The sequence below is a fragment of the Mauremys reevesii genome, linkage group 3 (genome assembly GCF_016161935.1).
Source record: "Mauremys reevesii isolate NIE-2019 linkage group 3, ASM1616193v1, whole genome shotgun sequence".
NCBI lineage: Eukaryota > Metazoa > Chordata > Testudines > Geoemydidae > Mauremys > Mauremys reevesii.
Window position 1 is genome coordinate 178,306,484 of NC_052625.1, and position 26,147 is coordinate 178,332,630.

The window sequence follows — 26,147 nt, forward strand, 5'->3', positions numbered from 1 at the left end:
GTGCAGAGTGCTGCACTTAGGATGGAAGAATCCCATTCACTGTTACAGACTAGGGACCGAATGGCTAGGAAGCAGTTCTGCAGAAAAGGACCTAGGGGTTACAGTGGATGAGAAGCTGGATATGAGTCAACAGTGTGCCCTTGTTGCCAAGAAGGCTAATGGCATTTTGGGCTGTACAAGTAGGGGCATTGCCAGCAGATCACGGGATGTGATCATTCCCCTCTATTCGACATTGGTGAGGCCTCATCTGGAGTACTGTGTCCAGTGTTGGGCCCCACACTACAAGAAGGATGTGGAAAAATTGGAAAGAGTCCAGCAGAGGGCAACCAAAATGATTAGAGGGCTGGAACACATGACTTATGAGGAGAGGCTGAGGGAACAGGGATTGTTTAGTCTGCAGAAGAGAAGGATGAGGGGGGGATTTGATAGCTGCTTTCAACTACCTGAAAGGAGGTTCCAAAGAGGATGGATCTAGACTGTTCTCAGTGGTAGCAGATAACAGAACAAAGAGTAATGGTCTCAAGATGCAGTGGGGGAGGTTTAGGTTAGACATTAGGAAAAACTTTTTTCACTAGGAGGGTGGTGAAGCACTGGAATGGGTTACCTTGGGAGGTGGTGGAATCTCCTTCCTTAGAGGTTTTTAAGGTCAGGTTTGACAAAGCCCTGGCTGGGATGATTTAGTTGGGGATTGGTCCTGCTTTGAGCAGGGGTTTGGACTAGATGATCTCCTGAGGTCCCTTCCAACCCTGAGATTCTATGACTTTGCAAGGTCCCTTCCAATCCTACAGCTCAGTAATTCTGTGTTATGCAAACTGTTCCCTGAGGGGTTTATAATCTAAAACCCCAATCCTGCCACAGGTAGACAGAGCATCACTGACTGGGCAGCCGCAGGCAGTGCAATAGGCAGTGAAAAGGGCTCATGAGCGGTGTTTCCCCTGTGGCTGCGAACACTCAGGGGGAAGCACGGGGCAATGGCCAGCTTTAGGCAGGCTCTCGCTTGGTGCAATCAAAGTGCCTGGGGTTTTGCCAGCGGGACCGGAGCGGAGGAGGAATCCCAGGCAATGGGCACTGCACCCAGCCCTGAGCGGGGCGGGCAGGGGCGCGACCGGGATGCCTGGGCTGGGCTCACCAGAGGCGCACGGGGGGGCTGCAGCCTAGGCCATGGCGGGGGGGGGGGGTGGGGGGGGTGTCCTGGGCCTAGCTGCGCCCCACAGCGGCTGCACCTCGTGGGAGGGGGTGGCGGGAGTCTGCCCCCCCCACCCCCCGTAGCTCCAGGCTGGGCCCGGCGGCGGCTAGCGCCCCCCCGGGCGCGTTGTGAGAGGCCGGGGCGCCGCCAAGGAGGGTGGTTGGAGCGGGACGGGCGCGCGAGGGCGGTGAGGGGCGGCTGGGCGCAACGCAGGGCGGGGCCGGGGGCGGATGTCCGGCTGGCTCCCGCCTGTGGCAGCGGCGGGCGAGCGGTAGGCGGCGGGATGGCGCTGTCGGAGGTGTCCTGGCCCCGCATCGTGCTGTTCGGGGACTCCATCACCGAGGTACCGGGGCTGGCGGCCTCCCCCGCCCGTTCCCTCCGCGCGACGCGGGGGCCGGGCCTGGCGCAGGGCAGTGCTCAGAGGCTGCCGGGCCCGCTCCGCTGTGGGGCTCCCCGTGGCACTGACCAGCCACAGCCCCAAGGGAGCCAGTTCCCCTCATTGCCCCATTGCCGTGTCCTGTAAGCCGTACGCGCCCTTACACATGTGCGTCCACACACGCACACACTGACCTACACAGCTGGTGTCCCATATACACCACCCGTCCCCACGGCCCAAAATACACACACGCACACACATCCCCAATGGCTTCCTGTACTCCGTGTCCACGCACACACACTGACCCACACAGCTGGTGTCCCATACACCTCCCCACACTCCCCTCCAGTGGCCCAAAACTCACACACACACATCCCCAATGGCTCCCTGCACCCTGTGTCCACACACACACAGACTGACCTACACAGCTGGTGTCCCATATACCTCCTGCCCCCCCACGGCCCAAAAGTCACCCCACCCCCCAATGGCTTCCTGCACTCCATGTCCACACAGTGACCCACACAGCTGGGTTCCCATACACCCCCTTCAATGGCCCAAAACACACACACACATACACCCAATGGCACCCTGTGTCCACACACACACACTGACATACACAGCTGGGATCCCATACACCCCCCCTCCAATGGCCCAAAACTCACACACACACACACACACACACACACACACATATCCAATGGCTCCCTGCACCCTGTGTCCAAATACACAAGGGCCCCATACAGCTGGTGCCCCCCCATGTCTCACACACACGCACGCACGCGCGTGCGCCCTGTGCACCTCTTATCCATGCCCCCCCCCACCTCGTGGCCATGTCCCATACATGTACCCCCCCACAGCTGAGGGCTCATACACCTCATATTCATTTCCCATAGATGCCCCCCCGCACCCCACACCCCCCACAATGGCTCCATACACCTACTAGCTCTGTGGATGCCAGGGTTGTATAATTTTTGTTGGTGCCCAGAACGGGTCTAAGCAGAGTCAGCCCATCCATCAGACAGACCAGACAACCGCTCCATGATTTGGAGGGCCCTGCGCTTTGGGAGGAGGGGGGGGGGGGACTGTCACCAGTGACCAACCCAGCCCCAGCCACCTCCCAACCAGAAAGAGGCAGGGTGGGGGTAGGATGACCAGATAGCAACTGTGAAAAAAACAGGACGGGATTGGGGGGGGGGGGGTTAATAGGAACCTATATAAGAAAAAGTCCCAAAAAACAGGACCGTCCCTATAGAACTGGGACATTGGTCACCCTAGGCAGGGGGAAGGGATGGAGTCCTGCACTTAGGACAGAAGAATCCCATTGAGTATTACAGACTAGGGATTGAATGGCTAGGAAGCAGTTCTGCATAAAAGGACCTAGGAGTTACAGTGGACGAGAAGCTGGATATGTGTCAACAGTGTGCCCTTGTTGCCAAGAAGGCTAACGGCATTTTGGGCTGTGTAAGTAGGGGCATTGCCAGCAGATCGAGGGATGTGATCATTCCCCTCTATTCGACTTTGGTGAGGCCTCATCTGGAGTAGTGTGTCCAGTTTTGGGCCCCACACTACAAGGATGTGGAAAAATTGGAGAGTCCAGCAGAGGGCAACAAAAATGATCAGGGGGCTGGAGCACATGACTTATGAGGAGAGGCTGAGGGAACTGGGATTGTTTAGTCTGCAGAAGAGAAGAATGAGGGGGGATTTGATAGCTGCTTTCAACTACCTAAAAGGGGGTTCCAAAGAGGATGGATCAAGACTGTTCTCAGTGGTAGTAGATGACAGAACAAGGAGTAATGGTCTCAAGCTGCAGTGGGGGAGGTTTAGGTTGGGTATTAGTAAAAACTTTTTCACTCAGAGAGTGGTGAAGCACTGGAATGGGTTACTTAGGGTGGAATCTCCTTCCTTAGAGGTTTTTAAGGTCAGGCTTAACAAAGCCCTGGGTGGGATGATTTAGTTGGGAATTGGTCCTGCTTTGAGCAGGGGGTTGGACTAGATGACCTCCTGAGGTCCCTTCCAACCCTGATATTCTATGATTCTATTCGATGAATGGGTGTGGAGAGAGGGCACAGCAGCAATGGGAAGGGGTAGAGTGGGTGAGGAGCAGGAAGGGGCAGGGCAGGCTGTGGCCAGGTCACTTGCTGCTGCCAGTGCCAGCCCCCCAGGCTGCCTTGGGCCCCACATCCCCCTTAAGTGTAGGGCCCCCCACAAAGTGTGGGGCAGAGGGCAGTTGCCCTGGTCCATCCTATGGCCAGGAGGGCTCTGAAAATATAAACCCAAACATTGGTGGAGCTGGGCCCATTTTCCTGAATATTGGTGGGGCATGGGCCCCTATAACTCGCCTCCTATGAGTGTCTCTGTATCTCATGTACACCTCTCCTACCCAGTGTCCCATATCTGCTCCCCCGCACCCAGTGTGTTCATGCTCAGTCGCTTCACACTCATTTTGCCTAGAGTACGTAGTCTATAACCAGTGTGCTCATGCCCATCTCCACTGGTAGCATTTATAAATTTGTTAGTCTCTAAGGGCTTGTCTACACTACAGGACTATTTCGAATCTACTTAAGTCGAATTTGTGGATTCGACCTTAATAAGTCGAATTTGTGTATCCATACTAAATACACAAATTCTAACTTCTGAGTCCACATTCACGGGGCCAGCTTCGACTTTGGAAGCGGTGCACTGTGGGAAGCTATCCCACAGTTCCCGCACTCCCCGCTGCCCATTGGAATCGTGGGATTTCCCCCCAATGCATGCTGGGGGGAAAAATGTGTCGTCATTGAACCGTCAATCCCGCCCTCCCTGTCTTCCTTGAAAGCGCCGGCGGGAAATCTGTTCGCGCCCTTCTCTGGTCGGTTACAGCGCGGACGCCACAGCACTGCGAGCATGGAGCCCGCTGCGATCATCGCTGCACTTATGGCCATTGTCAACTCCTCGCCGCGTTATCGCCCACCTCTTCCACAGTCAGATGCTGAGAAACCGGGCGAGGAGGCTCCGCAGCACGGTGAGGAGAGTGGCGCAGACCTCTCTCACAAAGCAGGGTACGCCGGGCAGTGGAGATCATGGTGGCAATGGGTCAAGTTCATGGTGTGGAACGGCGATTCTGGGCCCGGGAAACAAGCACAGACTGGTGGGACCGCATAGTGCTGCAGGTCTGGCATGACACAGAGTGGCTGCGAAACTTCAGGATGCGTAAGGGCACTTTCCTTGAACTGTGTGACTTGCTGTCCCCTGCCCTGAAGCGCCAGGACACAAGGATGCGAGCAGCCCTGACTGTGCAGAAGCGAGTGGCCATAGCCCTCTGGAAACTTGCCACGCCAGACAGCTACCGGTCAGTAGCGAAGCACTTTGGCGTGGGCAAATCTACCGTGGGGATTGCTGTCATTCAAGTAGCCCACGCAATCGTTGAGCAACTGCTCTCAAAGATAGTGACTGTCGGAAATGTCCAGGTCATCATAGATGGCTTCGCCGCAATGGGATTCCCAAACTGCGGTGGGGCTATAGATGGGACTCACATCCCTATCCTGGCACCAGCCCACCAGGCCAGCGAGTACATTAACCGAAAGGGCTACTTTTCAATGGTGCTGCAAGCTGTGGTGGACCATAGGGACGTTGTACCAACATCAACGTCGGGTGGGCGGGCAAGGTTCATGACGCGCGTGTGTTCAGGAACTCTGGTCTGTTTAGACGCCTCCAGGCAGGCACTTTCTTCCCGGACCACAAAATAACGGTTGGGGATGTGCAGATGCCTACAGTGATCCTCGGGGACCCGGCCTACCCGCTAATGCCCTGGCTCATGAAGCCCTATACAGGCGCCTTGGACACTGAAAAGGAACTCTTCAACTACTGGCTGAGCAAGTGCAGAATGGTGGTGGAGTGTGCTTTCGGACGTCTCAAGGGGAGATGGCGGACCTTACTGACTTGCTCGGACATCAGCGAAAAGAATATCCCCATAGTTATTGCTGCTTGCTGTGTGCTCCACAATCTCTGTGAGAGCAAGGGCGAGACCTTTTTGGCCGCTTGGGAGGTTGAGGCAAATCGCCTGGCTGCTGTTTACGATCAGCCAGACACCCGTGCTGAGAGAATATCCCAGCGGGAAGCGATATGCATCAGGGAGGCTTTGAAAGCGAGTTTCCTCGCAGAGCAGGGTAACCTGTGACTGTCCACTTGATTTTAAGAGAGCCTGATCATAAACCAAGTTTCCCCCACTTCCCAAGGACGTTTTAAAACTAAGGACATGTTTTAGTAATTAATAATAAATCTTTCGTTGACTTTGCATTTCTGTTTCTTCGTTGAAACATGGAAGCATTCTGTGCTGGTTAAGGTGTGCACTGATGGGTGGGTTTGCAGGAAGGGGCGAGGGGTGCCGTCCTTGGATAGGGGTTACCATGACGGCTGTGGGTTTGGGCGTTGGAAGGGGTGAGGGGTGTGGGGGAAGGGTGAGTATCTGCCCCTGGATGAGGTCTCTTTTTGGGGCTCAGGGCACCGGGGAGGATCGTGAGGATCCAAGTGCATGTGAAGGGAAGCCTGCCTTTACATTCGGGATGTCAGGCACCAGGACCCTGCACAAGCATACACATCAAGGAAAGACCCGGGCAGCATACACCACACAGACTGTCCCTGGTGCCTAGTGACTGCAGTCTGTGTGTGCCCTGCAGTTGACCCTGCAGCCAAGTCTGTAGCATGGCACTGTGGGCTATGCACTGACATTACCATTCCCAGAACAACAGAAAGTCTTCTGACACCAGAAACGTGACGGAAACAGTCAGTAACACCAAACCGCTTTTAATAATGTAATACACAGTGGGGGGGTTGAACTTGGAGTTGGGACTGGTTGATGCTGTAAGGAAAGAGCTTGTACAAATTTACAGCGCGACAGTTGTCTCGAACATTATCGGTGTGCTGCGGTGCAGGGACAGTTCTCACGGCCCCTACCGCCTCCGTCTTGTCACTTTGGGTGAGGGGACAGGACTTCTTGGCGTTGGAGGCGGTTGCAGATGCACTGCAGGGGGCTCTCTCCTCCTGACTGCGGTCTTGCAGAACATCTACAAGGCGCCGAGCGTCTCCGTTTGCTCCTCATTAGACCAAGCAGCGTTTGAGTCGCCTGCTGGTCTTCCTGCCGCCACCTATCCTCCCGTTCCAGGTGTGTGCGATGCTGCTGACACAGGCTCTCCCTCGACTGTCTCTGCTCTGCCGCCTCCGCTCTGGAGCTGGCCATCAGTTCCTGGAACATGTCGTCCCTTGTCTTTTTCTTTCGGCGTCTAATCTGAGCCAGCCTCTGCGAGGGGGATGGCGGGGCAGTCCGGGAAGGAGCCGAAGCTGTGTGATGCGAAAAAGTAGGTGATTTCCTTGAACAAATACATGTTTGCCAACAGTAAACACAGTCTAGTCATTTTCAGTTAAGAAGACCAAACAGGGAACCAAGTCTCAGGAGATCTCGGAACTAGTCCGAGATTTCGGAATACGCTCTCATTGGCGGCGCGATTGCACTGGATAGCGCACAAGCGAGGAGAGACAGCTGCATCCCTCTTGCACAAAGTCCTGGTAAGCCTTACAGTACAGAGTGCTTATCAGTTAGTGCTTAGCTGTGCTCTCCTGCTGGAGGCAATGTGCAAAGCAGAAAAGATGAGCGTTATGCGGCATCTCCCGCCAGTGAACGGAAAGACCCTGTATGCTTTTCCTCTGATGCATTCAACACGTTGCTGTTAAGCGAGTGTCATTCTTATGCAAAGTAAAACTCTGTTAAGCGAGTGTCATTCTTATGCAAAGTAAAACTCTGTTAAGCGAGGGTCATTCTTATGCAAAGTAAAAGTCTACCATGCACAATAGTAACAGTACACTAATTCCACTAATTAGATGCAGCACTTCCACAACGACATCACCCTGAGGCGTGTCAGGCGCACACAGAGAGAGCGGATGTTAACAGAAGCCCTGCACAGACCAGGACCCTACGCTGCCATGCTCGTAGAGGCGATGGTCCCCCTGTACCTGAGGATGGCATGGCGCGGAAGAGTGTGCTTCAACGGAGCACCCAATAAAGCACCTCTCCCAAGAAACCTCTTGCTGAGGCTTTTCCAGCTGCTCTCTGAGAGCTTTTTTGAACTATCCCCAGAGGACTATTGCTCCATTCCTATATGTGTAGACCTGCTGTTTGTATAGTTTCTTATTTAAAATTTTTTATATAGTATTTCTATTTTTTATATATATCCCTGTTTCTTAAAAAAATAAATGTTTCCCTGTTTGTAGCACTTACCGCCTGATCCTTCCCCTGATTCCGAGTCCGGGTTAACGGGCGGGGACGGTTGGTAGGGGATCTCTGTGAGGGTGATGAAGAGATCCTGGCTGTCAGGGAAAGCGGGAGTGGGTTCGATGTCGCCTGCGCCGTCCTCAAAAGACCCTTCCTCATCTTCCCCATCGGCGAACAGGGAGGAGGAACTGTCTCGGTACACTATTCCGTCCTCGGAGTCCACCGTCACTGGTGGGGCACTGGTGGCAGACCCACCTAGAATGGCATGCAGTGCCTCGTAGAAGCGGCATGTCTGGGGCTGGGCTCGGGCGTCCGTTTGCCGCTCTGACTTTTTGATACCCTTGTCTTAGGTCCTTCACTTTCACGCGGCACTGCATCGCATCCCGGCAGTATCCTTTCTCTTTCATGGCTTTAGAGACCTTCTCGAAGGTCTTGGCGTTCGCTTGTTGGAGCGCAGCTCCGAAAGCACAGACTCCTCGCCCCACACAGCGATCAGATCCTGGACTTCCCGGTCAGTCCATGCTGGGGACCTCTTTCTATTCTGGGATTGCCCGGACTCCTCTGCTGGAGAGCTCTGCATCGTTGCAGGTGCTGCGGAGCTCGCCCCGATGTGCAACCAGAACGTCAGATTCAAACCGCCCAGACAGGAAAATGAATTCAAATTTTCGCGGGTCATTTCCTGTGTGGCTGGCCAGAGAATCCAAGCTCGGACTGCTGTCCAGAGCGTCAACAGAGTGGTGCACTGTGGGATAGCTCCCGGAGCTGCTAAGTTCGATTAGCATCCACACCAAGCCTAATTCGAGCTAGCAAGTGCGAATTTAGCGTTACTCCACCTGCCGGGGTGGAGTACCAAATTCAAACTAAAGAGCCCTCTAGTTCGAATTAAATGGCTTCCTGGTGTGGACGGTTGAGCGGTTAGTTCGAATTAACGCTGATAAATTCGAATTAAAGTCCTAGTGTAGACCAGGCCTAAGGTGCCACAAGTACTCCTGTTCTTTCTACAAGCTCTGTGTATCACTGTTGGCCTTAACTAGCAAATACAGCATTACTGAATACCACTATAGACTAGACCAAGCAAATTATTTGCCTTTTGTGTCCTGTCTATATTAACCACAAGATTAGGCACTTTTAGTACCAATGTAAAACTGTGATTTTATCCACAGAATCACTGGTAGCTACTGTAAGTGGTTTGTCAGATTAGAATTGCTTCTCACCCATATGTTTTCATTCTGATCTGAATTTTTAGTTAAGCATTGGCCTGGGCTGTGTGTTAAACTGAACACATGCCACGGATAATGGTTATTTTTTACCTTAAAAGAAAAAAACTGATACAAATGTAATTGAAAGGGAGTTGTGTTCTGATCACAAATGCACCTGGCTACTGCAGCGTTGTAGTTATGGCTCCCTGAACATTGCCTAAGGCCACCCAGAGGGCAAAGTATTTTAACTGCTGGGAGAATTCTGTTTTACCATAAGAATCACTATAGTTCACATGTTGGGGCTTCAGAAGATGTGGCCATTGATGGGGTGGGTCCTCAGTGTTTATTTCTGGTTCAGTCTTCAAGTATATAACTTTCCATCCAGGATTCTGTTTCAAGCACTATTTCATAGTTAAAACCAACATAGAGCGCTAGTTTTAACAGGGAAAACAGGAAATCAGAGCTGCTTTCTACCCTTAGACAGGGTGAGGGTACATTTATCTGAGGTCAAAATTAAGTTCCTGATTCTTACCCATTGAGTTTCTCTTCATTAGAGAAAGCATTTTAGAATCTGCATGCATGGTGGTACATTGTGAGTGGATTCAGTCCCACTTTGCAGCAATTCTGTAAGTTCACATGCTAGATGTAGTTAACTGACAATGTCTCAGTCAGGAAAAATACAATTGTGACCAGAAAGAGAGCCCCAAAGCATTCTAATTGACCTAACTGCCTGATCAGTAAAGGCATAAGTGGCACGCTGGCTCCTTACATATAAGCTGAACCCAACGTACATGTAACAACCTACTGTGTACTCAAACTGATAAGGAATGAATCACTATCCTAATTAGTAATGACTGTCTACTTGTGTCCAATTTCTCTGTGTTATCAGCTGGTAATTAGAGTTTGGCTGTAAATTAAAGCTAATTAAAATTAGATTAATACATAAAAGGATTTTACAGCCTAATGCAAAGAGAGATGTTTTTGGTTTTTTTAAATTTAAAGTTTCTTGTTTATAAACATTTCCATGCAAATTTTGAAAGGCAAACTATAATGTGAGAATCAAAGTGAAAGGCCATAAACAGAAATGCAAGTGCCCACTTTTCATTATCCAAACTGAGCAGTAAAAAGTAAACAAATGACATAAATAATAAAAAGTAAATGTGATTCTTTTGGTTTTAATCATCTAAGAAGTCATTAATAAAAGGTACAGAGGTTTGGTAGCAATTAAAGAATCTTTTAAAAATACAGTTAACAGTTGTGAGTGTCCCTTTAAGTATGAGCAGGGGTGGCCAACCTGTGGCTCTGGAGCCACATGCGGGTCTTCAGAAGATAATATGCAGCTCCTGCTAGGAGCCGACTCCGGGGGAAAATGGTGGGTGCTGCATCCCTGTCAGTCCCTCTCACTCCCCCAGTGCTTCCTGCCTGCCGGAGACCCCCTCAATCAGCACCTCCTCCTCTCTCCCCCATGCCTCCAGCCCGCTACAATCAGCTGTTTCGCAGCATTGAGAGGCTCTGGGGGGAGGAGAGAGGACAGGGTTCGCAGCCTCACTCCTCCCTACCCCAGCGCGACCTCTTTTCTCTCTGTGCCACTCACCTGCTGCGATCAGCTGTTTTGCGACTTGGGGAGGTGGGGGCAGGAGCAAGGACACAGCTTACTCAGGGCAGGGGCAGGAAGAGGTGGGGTGGAGGTGGGGACTGGGGAAAGGGGTGAAGTGGGGGGCAGGGCCTGAGACAGAGTCAGGGGTCCAGCACCCCCTGGCCGGCACCAGTGTCTCCTTGAATAAAGCACACACTGACTAGCTAGTGTTGAAATTTTTAATCAAAATTTTTCTTACACCATCTAACAATGGAAGGCAAGTGCAAACAAAAGAAAATACACAGATGAAAATCGATGCTTCCAACAGGAGTGGGAGAATAAATACTTTTTCGTTGAACGTAATGGTAAGGCCATATGTCTTCTTTGCCAGACATATATCTCTCAGTTCAAATCTTCAAACTTGCAACGTCGTTTTGCTTCGAGCCATGCACATATGAATCAAGAATTCTCACAAGGTTCTGAACACCGCACTTTAAAACTGAAAACTTTGAAAAAACAAACAGATGTAGAAGCCCAGTTTTTCACTAAGTTTGCCAACCAATCGCAGACTGTAATATTAGCCTCCTATTATGTGGCTTGACACATAGCCTGTGTGAAAAAGCCCTACTCTGATGTCGAGGTTATAAAAACTTGCCTCACTGATGTGATTTCAGTCCTGTCACCAGAGAATAAGAATCTACAGAAGAAAATTTCTGGCCTGCAGCTTTCACACCACATAATAGAACGCAGAATCTCCGACCTGAAGAGTGACATCAAATCGCAACTGCACTTGCAACTTCAGCAGTGTATTTGAGCATCACTTTGAATGAGTCGTGCCATACACAGGATAAACCTCAGTTATCGGTAGTTGTCCACACTGTGTCTGACCACTGTGTTGTAAGGAAAGAACTCCTCAATATCATGTCACTAAAGGACAAGAACTCGTGGATGAGATCTAAAGGAGGTGTTGATGTTGGTAGTTGTGAAAAGCCACTTGCCTTTACAGAAGCTCACTGCCATTGCAACAGACAGGGCTCTGTCCAGGTGGGCATCTGCAAATGGATTAGTAGGGCTTTGTAAATCTGACGAGAGCTTGCCCGAATTTTGGACATTTCACTGTATTATTCACCAGTTGCTCCTGATATCTAAAAATCTCAAATTTGATCATGTCATGAAACATTGCACATTGTGAATTTCATTCTCTCAAATGCACTCAGTCACAGACAGTTTCAAAATCTAATTAAAGAACTTGATGAAGACGACTCCCCTGCTGATTTGCCATTTCACTGTGCAGTTTGATGGCTCTTGAGAGGTAAAGTTATTTCCCATTTTTTCGAGCTCCTGGAAACAACATAATTGTTTATGGAGGAGAAGCACAGAATACACCCTGAGCTTACAGATCCTGGGTGGGTTCTAGACTTGGCATTTCTTGCAGACATGCTGCTGCATTTGGATAAACTAAATGTGGACTTACAAAGAAAATTCCGGTTGCTGTCTGATCTAGTGCAAGGCATATTTGTGTTCCTGAACAAACTACAGTTGTTTCACAGATAAATGCTTGAGGGAGAACTGACACACTTTTCCCTCAAAGTCACAGTGTCAAGCCAGATAAAAAGAGAATGGAGCAGAACCCCTAAAACGGAGCACAAGTAGATATACGAGTGTGATTAAAGATCTTAAGGACAGTTTTGAGGAAAGAGTCCAAGATTTGCAGCAGAAAAGACCTCAAATCAGATTTCTGGTTGACGTTTTTAGTGCTGAAGCTGATTGTCTGAAACCCCCTTTAGTCAGTGACAAAGCAACATCCCAGATGGAAATAACAGAACTTTTGGAAAATGACAGATTGAAGTCTGTTCAGAAGACAGAGGGGACCCTTACTTTCTGGAAATCTGTACCAAAGGATAAATACCTCAACATCAGAGGTGCAGCCTTAACATTAATCTTGATGTTTGGCTTGACCTATCTTTGTGAGTGTTTTCTGGACCCTCAAACATGTGAAATCCAAGCATTTTGACAGACAGCCACTTAAGAGAACTGCTACATGTGAGCACAACTGAACACAAACCAAACATCAAGGGAATTGTTGAACGCAAAGATTGCTGGACGTCCTACTAAGTAAAAGATTAAGTTATTATCGTTAACTACACATTATAAATGTATAATAAATATGCATTATCAACTTATATAATGATTGTGTGTGTATACACACGCACACACACACACACGTACGTATATAATCATTACATATTACTGTGGCTCTTTGGCAATGTATATTGGTAAATTTTGGCTCCTGCTCAGGTTGGCCACCCCTGAAGTTTGAGGTAACAGATGCATAGTTCATTTATATGAGCTGCTCTGCAATCTGAAATTAAAGTTACAGGTCCACATTTAGAAATGATCAGAAAAAATCCTTGGCATCAATCAATCACTTGTTACAACCTAGTTGATTTACTTATATTTGGCTTGATCCTACACAGTTCTTTGGCCCACAGATTGAAATTAGTGATAGTTTTGACTGTAGAAGGACAGCGCAAGATGCACCTCTCCTGTACTATTCCCTAATGCAGTAACAAAATGCGTGGGGATTGGGCAGGGCCAACAGCAGCCTCAGGGACACACTAATGGCCTAATTTTCAGAAGATAAGAGAGGCGACATAAAAATAAAGGGCAGTTAAATTTGGTGGGTGAGGAGAAAGGACAATAAAAATGTAGGAGAAAGTAGAGTGACATGCTAAATTGTAATCCTACATATGTTTTAGTTAATATCTAAACTGTGTCCCTTTCATTCAGTTTTCCTTTCAGGACAATGGTTGGGGAGTGTTGCTTGCTCAGAAATTGGTCAGGTGAGACTTGTCAAAGTTTGTATTTTAAATGTAATGTGTAGGATGAAAGAAGTCCAAGCAGCTTTCTTGTAGTAAATTATTTTTGTTATTTAAAAAAATCAGTACTTTCAATATGTGTAAATCTTTATTAAAGGCTATTGCAAAGGTTGAGTAAATACTCCCTGATTCTGCAGTCAGAGCCATGCATATGGATCTTTGTAGCCATGTGAATCAGATTGCAGGCGTGGCAACTATATATTTAAACAAACTCTACACATACACTTTATACAAACACTACATATATATTAAATTATTCCACTTGTCTACTGTGTAATCTAGTTGATTTTAGAGGGGTAGAGAGTCTTAAAGCAGGTATCCAGATTGAATGTTTTGAAATTTCTAAAGTTTTGCTCTATGGGGGGGATTTTCTTCTTGTTATATGTGTTTGTTTCAGAAAATGTGATGTTTTAAATCGCGGACTGTCAGGCTACAATACAAGATGGGCTAACATAGTTCTTCCCAGATTGATCAGCAAAAGTTCTAATGTTGAAAATACTATTGCAGTTACCATCTTCTTTGGCGCTAATGACAGTGCTTTAAAAGGTAGGTTAATTTTCATTTTTTCTCTCTCAATTGTTCTCTTAAAACAAGTTTTAAGAAGTGTAATATGTCAGATAGAGATTACCAAACAGAGTGGGACACAAATGGGTTAGCATTTCTCCTGGTCCTTGCTCCATCAGTTTGTTTTTATTTAAATGAGTTTACTACATTAGTGTACTGTTATTCATTTAAATCTCATGTGTAGTTTTGTTTTTTGTTGCTCTTTCTCTGGCCAGATATTCATATGTGAGACTATGGAGGAAATTTCAAAAAGGGACAAATGGTTCTAAGTGTCTAACTCCCTTGGGACTTTCAGTTGGAGTTAGGTGCCTAACTGCTATTTGTGCCTTTGGAAATAGCCTTATAATCCACTGGCTGATAGAAATTGTAGTCAGAATGTGAGAAAAGACACAACAGAATGCCTTTCAGCCTCTGTTAAAGGTATTGCCTTCTATGACAAGATAACTGGCTCTGTGGATGAGGGGAAAGCAGTGGACATGTTACTCCTTGACTTTAGCAAAGCTTTTGATACAGTCTCCCACAGTATTCTTGCCAGCAAGTTAAAGACGTATGGGCTGGATGAATAGACTATAAGGTGGATAGAAAGCTGGCTAAATCGTTGGGCTCAACGGGTAGTGATCAATGGCTCCATGTCTAGTTGGCAGCCAGTATCAAGCAGAGTGCCCCAAGGGTCAGTTCTGGGGCCATTTTTGTTCAATATCTTCATTAATGATCTGGAGGATGGCATGGATTGCACCCTCAGCAAGTTTGCAGATGACACTAAACTGGGAGAAGTGGTAGATATGCTTGAGGGTAGGGATAGGATACAGAGGGACCTAGACAAATTAGAGGATTGGGCCAAAAGAAATCTGATGAAGTTCAACAAGGACAAGTGCAGAGTCCTGCACTTAGGACGGAAGAATCCCATGCACGGCTACAGACTAGGGACCGAGTGGCTAAGCAGCAGTCCTGCAGAAAAGGACCTAGGGGTTACAGCGGACGAGAAGCTGGATGAGAGTCAACAGTGTGCCCTTGTTGCCAAGAAGGCTAACAGCATTTTGGGCTGTATAAGTAGGGGCATTGCCAGCAGATTGAGGGACGTGATCATTCCCCTCTATTTGGCATTGGTGAGGCCTCATTTGGAGTACTGTGTCCAGTTTTGGGCCCCACGCTACAAGAAGAATGTGGAAAAATTGGAAAGAGTCTAGCGGAGGACAACAACAATGATTAGGAGGCTGGAGCACATGACTTATGAGGAGAGCCTGAGGGAACTGGGATTATTTAGTCTGCAGAAGAGAAGAATGAGGAGGGATTTGATAGCTGCTCTCAGCTACCAAAGAGGATGGATCTAAACTGATCTCAGTGGTAGCAGATGACAGAACAAGGAGTAAAGTCTCAAGTTGCAGTGGGGGAGGTTTAGGTTGGATATTAGGAAAAGCTTTCTCACTAGGAGGGTGGTGAAGCACTGGAATGGGTTACCTAGGGAGGTGGTGGAATCTCCTTTCTTAGAGGTTTTTAAGGTCAGGCTTAACAAAGCCCTGGCTGGGATGATTTAGTTGGGGATTGGTCGTGCTTTGAGCAGGGGGTTGGACTAGATGATCTCCTGAGGTCCCTTCCAACCCTGATATTCTATGATTCTGTGTATACTAACAAATATAAATATTATGATGATAATTATAAAGTCAACAGTGAGACCAGCCCGCTGTAGAGTCCACAAACGTTTTGCAGCAATAAATTATTGTGGGATATTATATTCTATCTGCACATAGCATTCTTCTGTTTTCTCTCTAATTTCAGTGTGTTGCTTACTTTATTTTGTAACCCACTGTTCCATGACGACACCTATAGGGCGTGGTTAATCTCAGTCCTAAACGTCTCAACATTTCTTGTCTACTTGTACTGAATTGGCACTGTGTGTGAGACTTGAAATTTGTGTTATAAATGTGTTTGGACATATTTTATGATGTCTTTTTCTGTTAATATTGAAAAATCCATTTTTTTCAGGCTACACTAGGGCTTATCTATATGGAGCAGAAACGCACGCTATGGAGATGTGATTTCTAAAGCACACTAATGTTTTGCATACTAATTGGTCTATACAGTATTATGTTAAAACACACTAGGGAACTTTTAGTGCACACCAACAGGGGCTACAGGGACAAATTGGTGTGTAACACATTTGTCCACTTTACAAATCACACCTTGTGTGCATTGCTGCTTCATGTAGACAAGTCCTAAGAAGATAAATCTGCTAAGTCTTTGTAATCATTTGATTTTCTATTAGGGAAGTGTACAAAAAAGATAATGAATTAATCTGTTAAGACCACCTTCTCTTCAGTTATTTTAACTGGATAGGAAATTATTTACAGTACCTGCAGTTTTTCCGCTGTCTGGCTCTTATGCCTTAGATTTTGCTGTGTATCAGTTTCCCAACACAGCTGATGAATTCATGAATCAGGTAGAACTTCATATTGAAAAGAAGGAAAGTATCCACATTTGTATGCTGTGTAAATAAGTATTGTGTATAATTTACAATGGGCATCTTGGTTTTATATGAACAATTGTTTCTTCCCTAAACAGATGTGAATTCCAACCAACACATTCCACTGAAGGAATATGCTGATAATTTAAAACGCATGATACAATATCTGAAGTCCATAGACATTACTGAGGACAAAATTATTTTGATAACACCACCCCCTCTCTATGAACCAGCTTGGGAAAAAGAGTGTATTGCCAAAGGTAAAAGGAATTCTCCCAGTTTTGGGATTAAAAACAAGTCGAAAGGTTGCCAGTTTGGGTGTCCAAGTTGCTGACCTGCAGACTGACAAAGGATTTGCTCGGTATTTGTGCCAAGCTGCATGTGTATTCTCTGAGCCAATGAAAAGAGGCTGCTAGTAGGTCTGCTAAACATCTCTGGAATTACATTCTAGATGGTGTAGTCTGACCATGCTGTGCCTTAACACTCTTTGCAAAGTAGCCTGTGAAGTGAGTAGCAATGCAGCATGGTACAACTTGGATCATTTTCTTGCTGTTACAACATATTCCTCATTTATCAGATTAAGCAGCAATATTCCACCTCATGCTTTATTTCTGAAAAGTACAGTTCTGAGACCAAGAAAATGGTCTTTGTCAGAGGATAAAGCAAAAAAAAAGTTTAATCCTATTAGCTTCTCCCTGTACTGTTCAAGTCACTGTTACAATAGAAACATAACACCGCCTAGTTCCTGGTGGGGAGCCTACCTGACCTCAGCTGATGTCAATTGTTATAGCTCCACTGAGATCAGTTACTACAGTTTGCACCAGCTGAACGGCTGCCCGAAGGTGCTCGTGTGTTTGGACAGCCTGTGCAGTGGCACAGTATTTATACTTTAAAAAGAATCCTGACAATGGTATTAGTCCATTCCTTGAGGGAAATGGTAGAATTAGCCACAATAATGCAAAAAAGGCAGAAGTATTCAATAGATATTTCTGTTCTCTATTTGGGAAAAAAAAACAGATGATATAGTCTCATGTAGGGTGATAACACTCTTTCCATTCCACTAGTCTCTCTGGAAGATGTTAGAATCCACTAAAGTTAGACATTTTTAAATTAGCAGGGCCAGATAACTTGCATCCAAGAATTTTAAAAGAGCCAGCTAAGGAGCAGTAATGTTGTGGACCAGTAATACTGATTTTCAATAAGTCTTGGAGCAATGGGGAAGTTTCAGAAGGCTGGAAGAAAGCTAATGTTGTGCCAATTTTTAAAAAGAATAAATAGAATGACCCAAGTAATTTTAGGCCTGTCAGTCTGACATTGATACCAGGCAAAAGAGTGGAGCAACAGATATAGGACTCAATAGAGAATTAAAGGAGGGTAATGTAATTAATGCAAATGGTTTTATGGAGAATAGATCCTGTCAGACTAACTTGATATTAGATTATAGTTTGGTTGATAAAGGTGAGTGACCACATAATATACTTAGATATCTGTAAGGCATTTGACATAGTACTGCATGACATTTTGATTAAAAAGCTAGAATGATAAAAAATGGACATGGCACACATTGAACTGATAGATTTCACTGATTCAGAGAGATGTGGATCACTTGGTAAACTGGAGTCAAACAATATGTGTTTTAATAAATGGATACAGGTAGGAACAAAGAATGTAGGTCATATTTAAAGGATGGGTGATTTGATCCTGGGAAGCAGTGACTATGAAAAAGATGGTGAGGGGAGGGGAAGAGGGGGAATAATCAGCTGAACATAAGCTCCCAGTGCAGTGATGTGGCCAAAAGAGCTGATGCAATCCTTGGATGCATCATCAGGAGAATCTTGAGTAGGAATAGAGAGGTTATGTTACCTCTATATTTGGACAATGGTGTGACTGCTGCTGGAATAGTGTGTCCAGTTCTGATGTCCACCATTCAAGAAAGATGTTGATAAATGGGAGAGGATTCAGAAAAGAGCCATGAGAATAATTAAAGGATTAGAAAAACATGCCTTCTAGTGATAGACTGGAAGAGTTCAATTTATTTAGCTTAACAATGAAAATGTTAAGAGGTAACTTGATTACAGTCTGTAACTATCTACAGGGGAAACAAATTTAATAATGGGCTCTTCAGTCTAGCAGAAAAAGGTATAATACAATTCAATGACTGGAAGTTGAAGCTAGACCAATTCAGACAGCAAATAAGGGATAAATTCTTACGGGTGAGAGTCATTAACCATTGGAACAATTTACCAAGGGTTGGAGTGGATTCCCCTAACAATTATTAAATCAAGAGTGGATATTTTTTGAAAAAATCTGCTCTAGGAATTATTTTGGTGAAGTTCTATGGCCTGTGCTATACAGGAGGTCAGACTAGATGATCACAATGGTCTCTTTCGGACTTGAATAAGTTAGCCTGAACATGGGATTTCTGCCAGAGACACTCTAGCACTAAAGTAGGAGCAGAGGTAGTGGATTTTTTAGATGAATCAGGGCAGCAGGGGGTTGGCAGGGAGGGGCAGAAGAGTCAAGGATGGAGAGAATCATCAGACATATGAGTGGAAGAGGGCAGGAAGGAGAAGATTGACAGCAAATGAAGTCATGATTGCTGATGGAGAAGTAGTCATGTAAAGACTGAGTGACAAGGTGTAAGAGGGAGCCCTGTTTTCTAAAAATGCTTTTCAGTTTAATAAGAGAGGCAAGGTGGTTGAGGTAATAGCTTTCATTGGACCAACTTCTGTTGGTGGAAGATACAAGCTTTCGAGCTACAGAGTCTTCAAGTCTGGGGAAGAAAGGAGAGAGAGTACGCTAAATACATGTTGGGACAGATTGTTAAGCAGAATGGGTAAAATCTTGGAGGTGGTCACTTGAAATGCAGTGGGCAATTGGAGATTAAACAGAGGAGCTGGACTATAGGTTAGTTGGTGCTCAAGGCACATGGAGCATCAATTTCTGTACAATTGAGTATTGCATCTGACATGGGGCAACTGATTTCTAATTATATATAAAGTGCAAATTTCTCTTATCCCAAGATCTCAAAACATTTTACCTAGATAGATAAGTAGTTTGCTTTAGTTTCTTCTCTGTAAAATAAAGCTAAGAGAAGTCCCGTGTCACCCAGAACACGGATGGACAGGCTTGTGATTAGACCTCACCTCTCTTAACTGTCTTCTATCTATTGGGGGCATAGGAGTGTTGGCAGTTGTAAATAAGTTATTCAGATGTGATGTACATAGGTGTTGGACAAAAAGCACCGACTAAAGGCAAGCCTAACACAGAAAAAAGGGTGCAATGCTGTGTTCTTACACAGCTCTGCCACTGCCTCTTAATTCTCACCAGCCACACTTCTGAACCAAAGTTTGTTTTCAAATTACTCTCTCAAAAAATAGCAGGCTACAACAAAAGGCTTTTAAAGAGACGGATTTAGCTCCCACTTGCATTAAAATTTACAAGGTTCAAATTTTACTTTGAAATAGTTTAACATTTGATAAAAATCACATACAATAGATAGTGACACAGTCTGACTTAATTCCTGTGATCTAGTTCAGCTAATATTTTCTTAACTTCCAATAGGTGACAAATTAAACCGCTTCAATTCTACCACTGGAGAATATGCCAAGGCATGTGTTCAAGTTGCTAGAGATCGTGGGACTGAGGTTCTTGATCTGTGGACACTTATGCAAAAGAACAATCAGGTATGACATTCAGAAAAGAAGTTTGTGAAAATGCTGAAGTGTCTTGTGTAAAGCAATAGTTAGTACAGAACTTGGGGAGGAACTGAATGGTCAATCTTGAAAAATAAAACAAGAAATCATGTGTTATAGTTTACACTATTTGGGAGGAAACATGAATCCGGAATACTTCATGCTGGGCTAGGAAAACACTTAAGGTGATTTGTTTAAATACAACTGAATATTGTGTTTGGTTATCAGACAATACTATATAGCTGCTCTAAATATAAGTGGTATCCCACTTCACTGGAACTTCCTTTATAAAGGCAGTCAGCAGTTGCATCCCATATTGCAAGAATATTTGAATAAGTAGCCTTCCTGAGTGCAACTGACTGACCATCACCAGAAGCTCAATTTAGGCCAGATTTTCAGAAGTGCGGTGCACCCAGCAGCTCTCATTCTGACACTTAGAGGCAGATTTTCAAGAGCTCAGCTTTCCATCTGCTGAGCTTTTTTGAAAATCTGATCATTTACTTTGATCACATTTGAGCTCTTTTGAAAAACGTGGCCTAGAAGGTAATTCAAGTTTGGCAAAGTGGATCTTTTGAGACAAAGAGTAGATTCAGTATTTTGGTTGCCCCGGTTCATCAATTGATAGTTTTCTTATGGGTTATCAGTGACATAAGAAATACAGTACATTTAACTGTCTTTCTATCCTTTCATAATCTTGGAAAAGTTTCTTAGAACTGAGATTGATTAAAAACTACATTTTCTGGACTAGAGTTTATCGCATGGTATTATGAAATTAGCTATTATGATTTTACCTTGTTTATTTCTTAAAGATTTATTTAAATTAACTCCCCCCCTTATAGGACTTTTCTTCCTATCTATCGGATGGACTTCATTTATCAGTATTGGGAAATAATTTTTTAGCAGCTCAGCTTTGGTCACTGCTGGAAAAGAAGATTTCCACATTACCTATGCTGCTTCCTTACTGGCGCGATGTAGATAATCAGAATCCTGAAGTTAGCCTTCGTGGGAAATCCTGATCAGTAACATACTGACCAAGTCTGTTGATGGACAGGAGAAAATGTGCATTCAGTGTTTTTCTTAGAGAAAAGATAATATTGATGCAAGTCCTTTCTCAAGTGTTATGGTTTATGGAAAAATAAAGTTACCTTTACACGTTCCATGGTGTGTTAAATACGTTAATACCATTTTCTCAATGACTGAACGTATTAAAGCTTTGTTGGACAGTTGATTTCAAGTGTAATTTTCTAACCTTTGCCAACCCAAAGGAACACTCGGCTTCAGTATTGTCATTATTACTGACAAAGGCTTTTGAAACTTTCACTACTGTGGAGTGCAGGACGTGCTCAAGGACTGTCAAAAACCTTACTCAGCTTTGAATGGGCAACACTGAATTCTTTGTTCCTTTGGTTAGGAACCTCCCAGTCATGAGAGATTCTAAACATTTCAAATCAGAGCACCAGCATCTACTGCCTGCCAGAGTTTTCCACAAGCTCTAATGCTTCTTAATTGAGGTTGTAAAGTTAAGCAACATTCAGTATGGCTAAATGTGTCATTAATACTAAATAATCCCAGCTCCTAGTGTCAAAGAATTTTAACATGTGCTGCAAGTCAAGACTTAAGAAGCTGAAAATAATACATCTGCAATTGGAGCTTAAGGACGTCAGGATTTGGCTCATAGCAAAGACACACTTTCAGTAGTTTGAACATAAAAAGTACTTTACCTGGCTACTTCTTTAGCAATATTGTTTTAGACCTCCTGTGTAATTGAAGGGATTTAGGTCAGAAATTACTTCCTGTGCTCTATGCATCCTTTTTTATACCTTGGGTGTTCTATCAATTAGTACACCCTAGTGTTAGTTAATGTTAGACCCTAATCACGATTGCCTGCTTGATCTACTACTCGACAAAAAAGATTGTCATTGCTTAAGGTGGGGGTTCCCAAACTTTTTTCCCTAAGGCCCACTTGTGCAGCTGCAATAGGTACTATGGCCCATCACCCTGGCCCCCTCACTGCCTCCCTGGGATCCCCACCCATCCCCAGCTGCCCCCCATTGCCCAAGCACCTTGCTATCTCCCCCGTGGCCTGAGCTCCTCTTTCTCCGGCCGCTGCAGCCCTGCACATCCCAATTCCCCCCCCTCCCCCACCTATTCCCCCCCAAGGCCACCACCTCACCTTACATGTGCATCTTCTCCAGGGTCTAGGCACCTAATTAGTGGAGCCACACCTGCACGGCTCCACTAATTACGTGGGTTGCCCTTCATTCTCTTGTGCGGCTGACGAGGCGCGCATCTTAGAGCAGACTATCTACGGACCACCTGAATGGAGCTCGCAGACCACTGGTTCACAGACCACAGTCTGAGAACCTCTGGCATAGAGGGTTTAGATAAACAGGACCAAATGTCCACTCAAGAACCCTTACTGTAACTGGCTAGTTCCTTACTGGAAATGAGCTGCTTTAATTTGTGTAGTCTAGAGCAGTGGTTCTCAAACTAGAGCCGCTGCTTGTTCAGGGAAAGCCCCTGGCAGGCAGGCCAGTTTGTTTACCCGCCGTGTCCGCAGGCTCGGCCAATCGCGGCTCCCACGGGCTGCGGTTCGCTGATCCAGTCAACGGCGCAGGCTGAGGGATGTGTTGGCCGCCCTTCCTGCAGCCATTGGCCTGGAGCGGAGAACCGTGGCCAGTGGGAGCTGCGATTGGCTGAACCTGCGGACACAGCCGGTAAACAAACTGGCCTGGCCTGCCAGGGGCTTTCCCTGAACAAGTGGCAGCCCTAGTTTGAGAACCACTGGTCTAGGGTGAAAATATTCTATTTGCTTATGTGTGTCTAGAATTCAAGCAACAACTCCAAAAGCACAGCAAAATTGAGAGATCCATTCCATTATCAGATCAGATACCTCGATAATTGTTCCCTTTGGGTCATAAGGGGCTTGTTGGCAATGTATATCAAGTCTGGAGCAAGACATTTTGCTGCTTACTAAAGATTTTGACCAAGGAGCACTAGTGTCTTAGGTAAAAATCTTATCTGTGAGAAGTGGCAAGTCTTAGTTTCAATGAAACAGTCATCATCCTATAAAAAGCTTTATTATTACATTGTACGGAAAGTTAAATTTAACTCAAACAAATTTTATGGCTACATATCAAATCCAAAAACCAGTGTAATTAAAATAATGATTAATTAGATATGAATACCATAAGGCACAAGTTCAAGTATTAGTGTAACAAGTATCCTCGGAAACACACAATTCTTTTGTCACAGGCTTGGTTAACTGCCATCAAATTTTAAAAATACAAGTTTTCCATAGTTAAGCTTTCCTGGCTGATGAACACAGATCTGCTTTCCAGTGGACATTTAAAACAGCTGCAGAACCATTTTAAACAAAGTTTATATAAATCAAAGTTACATTATGACATGATTATGGGGTAAGATAGATGAAGAGCTAAGATCTTCCTGTAGGACCCAAGCAGTAAATAGTTGCCCTATGATTCTACTGTGACAGTCCATCTGTTAATACAGACGAAAATAACTTTCATGTAACATTCATAGCAAACATTACACTATTCACATCTCTGCCTTTGGAAATAAGCTTATCAACTTAAAGGGGCACCACTCCATTAAGTTATAGGCTTTTTATATTACACTACTATAATACCCTCTTGGAAACCGTACAGTTAAAAAGGTTTCCTTGTTAATATTGTCCTTTCAGATTTGGCAAACCTTGATTTTTATCAGTATTTAGAAATGAGCTGAAATTAATCATTCTTATTCATCAGTATCTGTGCAACTCAGAGTAGTATTTTTCCAACAAACTGCTACTACAGCGAGAGCTCATAAATTATATGTGGGTCCTACAAGTGGCTTTTTTTTTTTTTAAATTTCTTGGCAACAGTGTTATGTATATAAAAAAGTTGAATCAAAGAAACCACTTCAGACTGAAACAACCATTGTAAAAGTCAAAACCTAAACTAATTAGGTCAAAACCTAAACTGAGTGTCCTTTCAACATATTCTTTTCCTCCCACTCCCCCAGGCAGAGGTCTGTAATTATACGGTGTTCTTTTAAGAAATGCTTCATTCAGAATGGGAAGAGTTATATGAAAGCTATTTTTCAGCAATGTTATAAAGAACTGAAACCCAGAGTAACTCTGAACGCGTATCAGTTCATTGTATTTATCAGACTCTGTTTAAAATACAATTTATACCTATCTCACTGCTCTGATCTTTGTTTGCAAACAAAATAATTTTATACTGCTTAGGGTACCTAAACTGCTACATGCTCTAGTCTATGCAGAAAACTCACTACAGTTTTTTAAAAAACACCCAAAACCATGATTTTGTCTTTCTGTGTTGTTCCAACTACAAAAAGCTGAATTATAAAAATGCTAATATACACAACCTAATATCCAGCAGGATGTTCCACTTTACACCACAGGTTGAAGGAAATAGTAAAGGTTAAGAAACTAGAAAAACCAAATCCAAAAGCTTCAAAACAAGCTAGTTTTAGTCTGGATGTTTTTCTTTGTTTTAAAAAGATGTAATTGTCTAATAAACTAAGGAAGGTCATACACATGACCAGCATCTGCAGTAGGTCACTTCCTTCCCCAAGTCTCCCATCCCCTCACAAAATATATCTCTATCTATCTATCACTATCTGAATTTATATAAACAAAATGGTTTTAGATCAAATATATGAACATTTATTTTGCACCCAGTCATGAGGCTGGAAGGCAGCGAGATGCTAGCATTCAGTTTCTTTGCTGTCCACTCGATTTTGGCGCTGTAGTTTAAAGGATGATGCTTTCTCGCTCCTAGTGATAGGATGGTCTGTAAGATCCTCAAAAGATTTAGCAGCTGAGCTGCTATTTGGGAAAGGGTCCTTCTCAAAGCAATCTTCATCAACATGAGAGTCAGTACTTGGGTCCTCCTGAATAGTGTCCATTCTTTGGTGGTCCAGTTTTGGTGCTGCAGCTACTACAGGCATTGCTGTGATGGGCTGCAGTGGCTGGTGTCGGCTTGTTGACTGTGCAGTAGGAAATGGCTTGACAATTCGAACAGATGCTGAGTCCATACTACTGAGCATCTCAACATTCTGCAAGACACAAGCAGCTCAGTCAGGTGGAGGCGGGATTTTTTTTTCTAATTTGGAATTCAACTTTTGTTCATTGTCCCTTCACAGGGAGAGCAGACAAAAAACACACATTCCTTTTGGAGTCTGGATACTTGGGGAGGAGAAAGTTACAGTAATTCATAAATAAAAGTTGTCACCTGATGGCTTTGGGCAGCCTTCCTGAAGGAAGAGAAGCTTTAAAGTTCAAGGCAACACATTCTGATGTTACCTTACACTGGTCAAGTCTAAACCCAAACAGTTGGCCTTTTGTCTAATTCAGCTGACCATTCTTGTAAGTTATGAATTATTACATGCTGGCACTGACTTTTATCAGACTGGCTAAGTTAAACATTAAACATCCTTTCAGCTAGGGTGTCATGTGGTTCGTGCAGGTTCTAGTCTGCTGCCACTCATGTTCAATGTGAAGCAATTCAGGGAGGCAGTGTGAGCTGGTGTGTCTCAATATGCAGTTTATGCCTCTATTTCACTGGAGCCAACTGATGCAACTACAAAGACTGGCAGAAGTGATGCCAAATGCCCTCAGTTGATAGGCCCCACCTTTTGTTAGTCAAGTTTACAATCTCGAGGGTTATCTTTGTAACTTAACTGTTCTGGTGTGTCCAGGGGCAGCCATGGCTATAGATTTATAGATTTTGAAGGCCAGAAGGAACCATTATGATTATCTAGATTGACCTCCTGTGTAACACAGTCCACAGGATCTCCCTGAATTAAATCCTGCTTCAAGTCCAACAGCTGTAGCAGGAACAGCAGCACATCTTTTAGAAAAATATGCAATCCTAATTTAAAGATTTCCAGTTACGGAGACTCCATCACAACCCCTGGTAAACTGTTCCAATGGTTAAT

General features: G+C 45.0%; 2 protein-coding genes across 2 annotated transcripts in view; one reads left to right on the forward strand and one right to left on the reverse strand.

Moving 5' to 3' along the window:
* The first annotated feature begins 1,372 nt into the window (after positions 1 to 1,372).
* IAH1 (isoamyl acetate hydrolyzing esterase 1 (putative)) lies at positions 1,373 to 21,337 on the forward strand. The gene is made up of 6 exons (XM_039528460.1): positions 1,373 to 1,529; positions 13,372 to 13,424; positions 13,858 to 14,006; positions 16,584 to 16,745; positions 20,050 to 20,171; positions 21,020 to 21,337. The coding sequence occupies exons 1-6, from the start codon at positions 1,470 to 1,472 to the stop codon at positions 21,194 to 21,196; spliced, it is 723 nt and encodes a 240-aa protein (XP_039384394.1). The 5' UTR covers positions 1,373 to 1,469; the 3' UTR covers positions 21,197 to 21,337.
* A 1,907-nt stretch (positions 21,338 to 23,244) lies between these two features.
* The window catches only part of ADAM17 (ADAM metallopeptidase domain 17), a 63,088-nt gene continuing 60,185 nt past the window's right edge, over positions 23,245 to 26,147 (reverse strand). The window contains exon 19 of the mRNA XM_039531000.1: positions 23,245 to 25,265. Coding sequence (XP_039386934.1) covers positions 24,915 to 25,265 — 351 coding nt within the window. The 3' untranslated portion in view covers positions 23,245 to 24,914. The remainder of the gene's footprint in view (positions 25,266 to 26,147) is intronic.

Coding starts and splice junctions, on each gene's coding strand:
- IAH1 (XM_039528460.1), top strand. CDS start 1,470: ATGGCGCTGTCGGAGGTGTCCTGGCCCCGCATCGTGCTGTTCGGGGAC. Junction 1,530..13,371: donor TCGGGGACTCCATCACCGAG/GTACCGGGGCTG, acceptor CCTTTCATTCAG/TTTTCCTTTCAGGACAATGG. Junction 13,425..13,857: donor CTTGCTCAGAAATTGGTCAG/GTGAGACTTGTC, acceptor TGTTTGTTTCAG/AAAATGTGATGTTTTAAATC.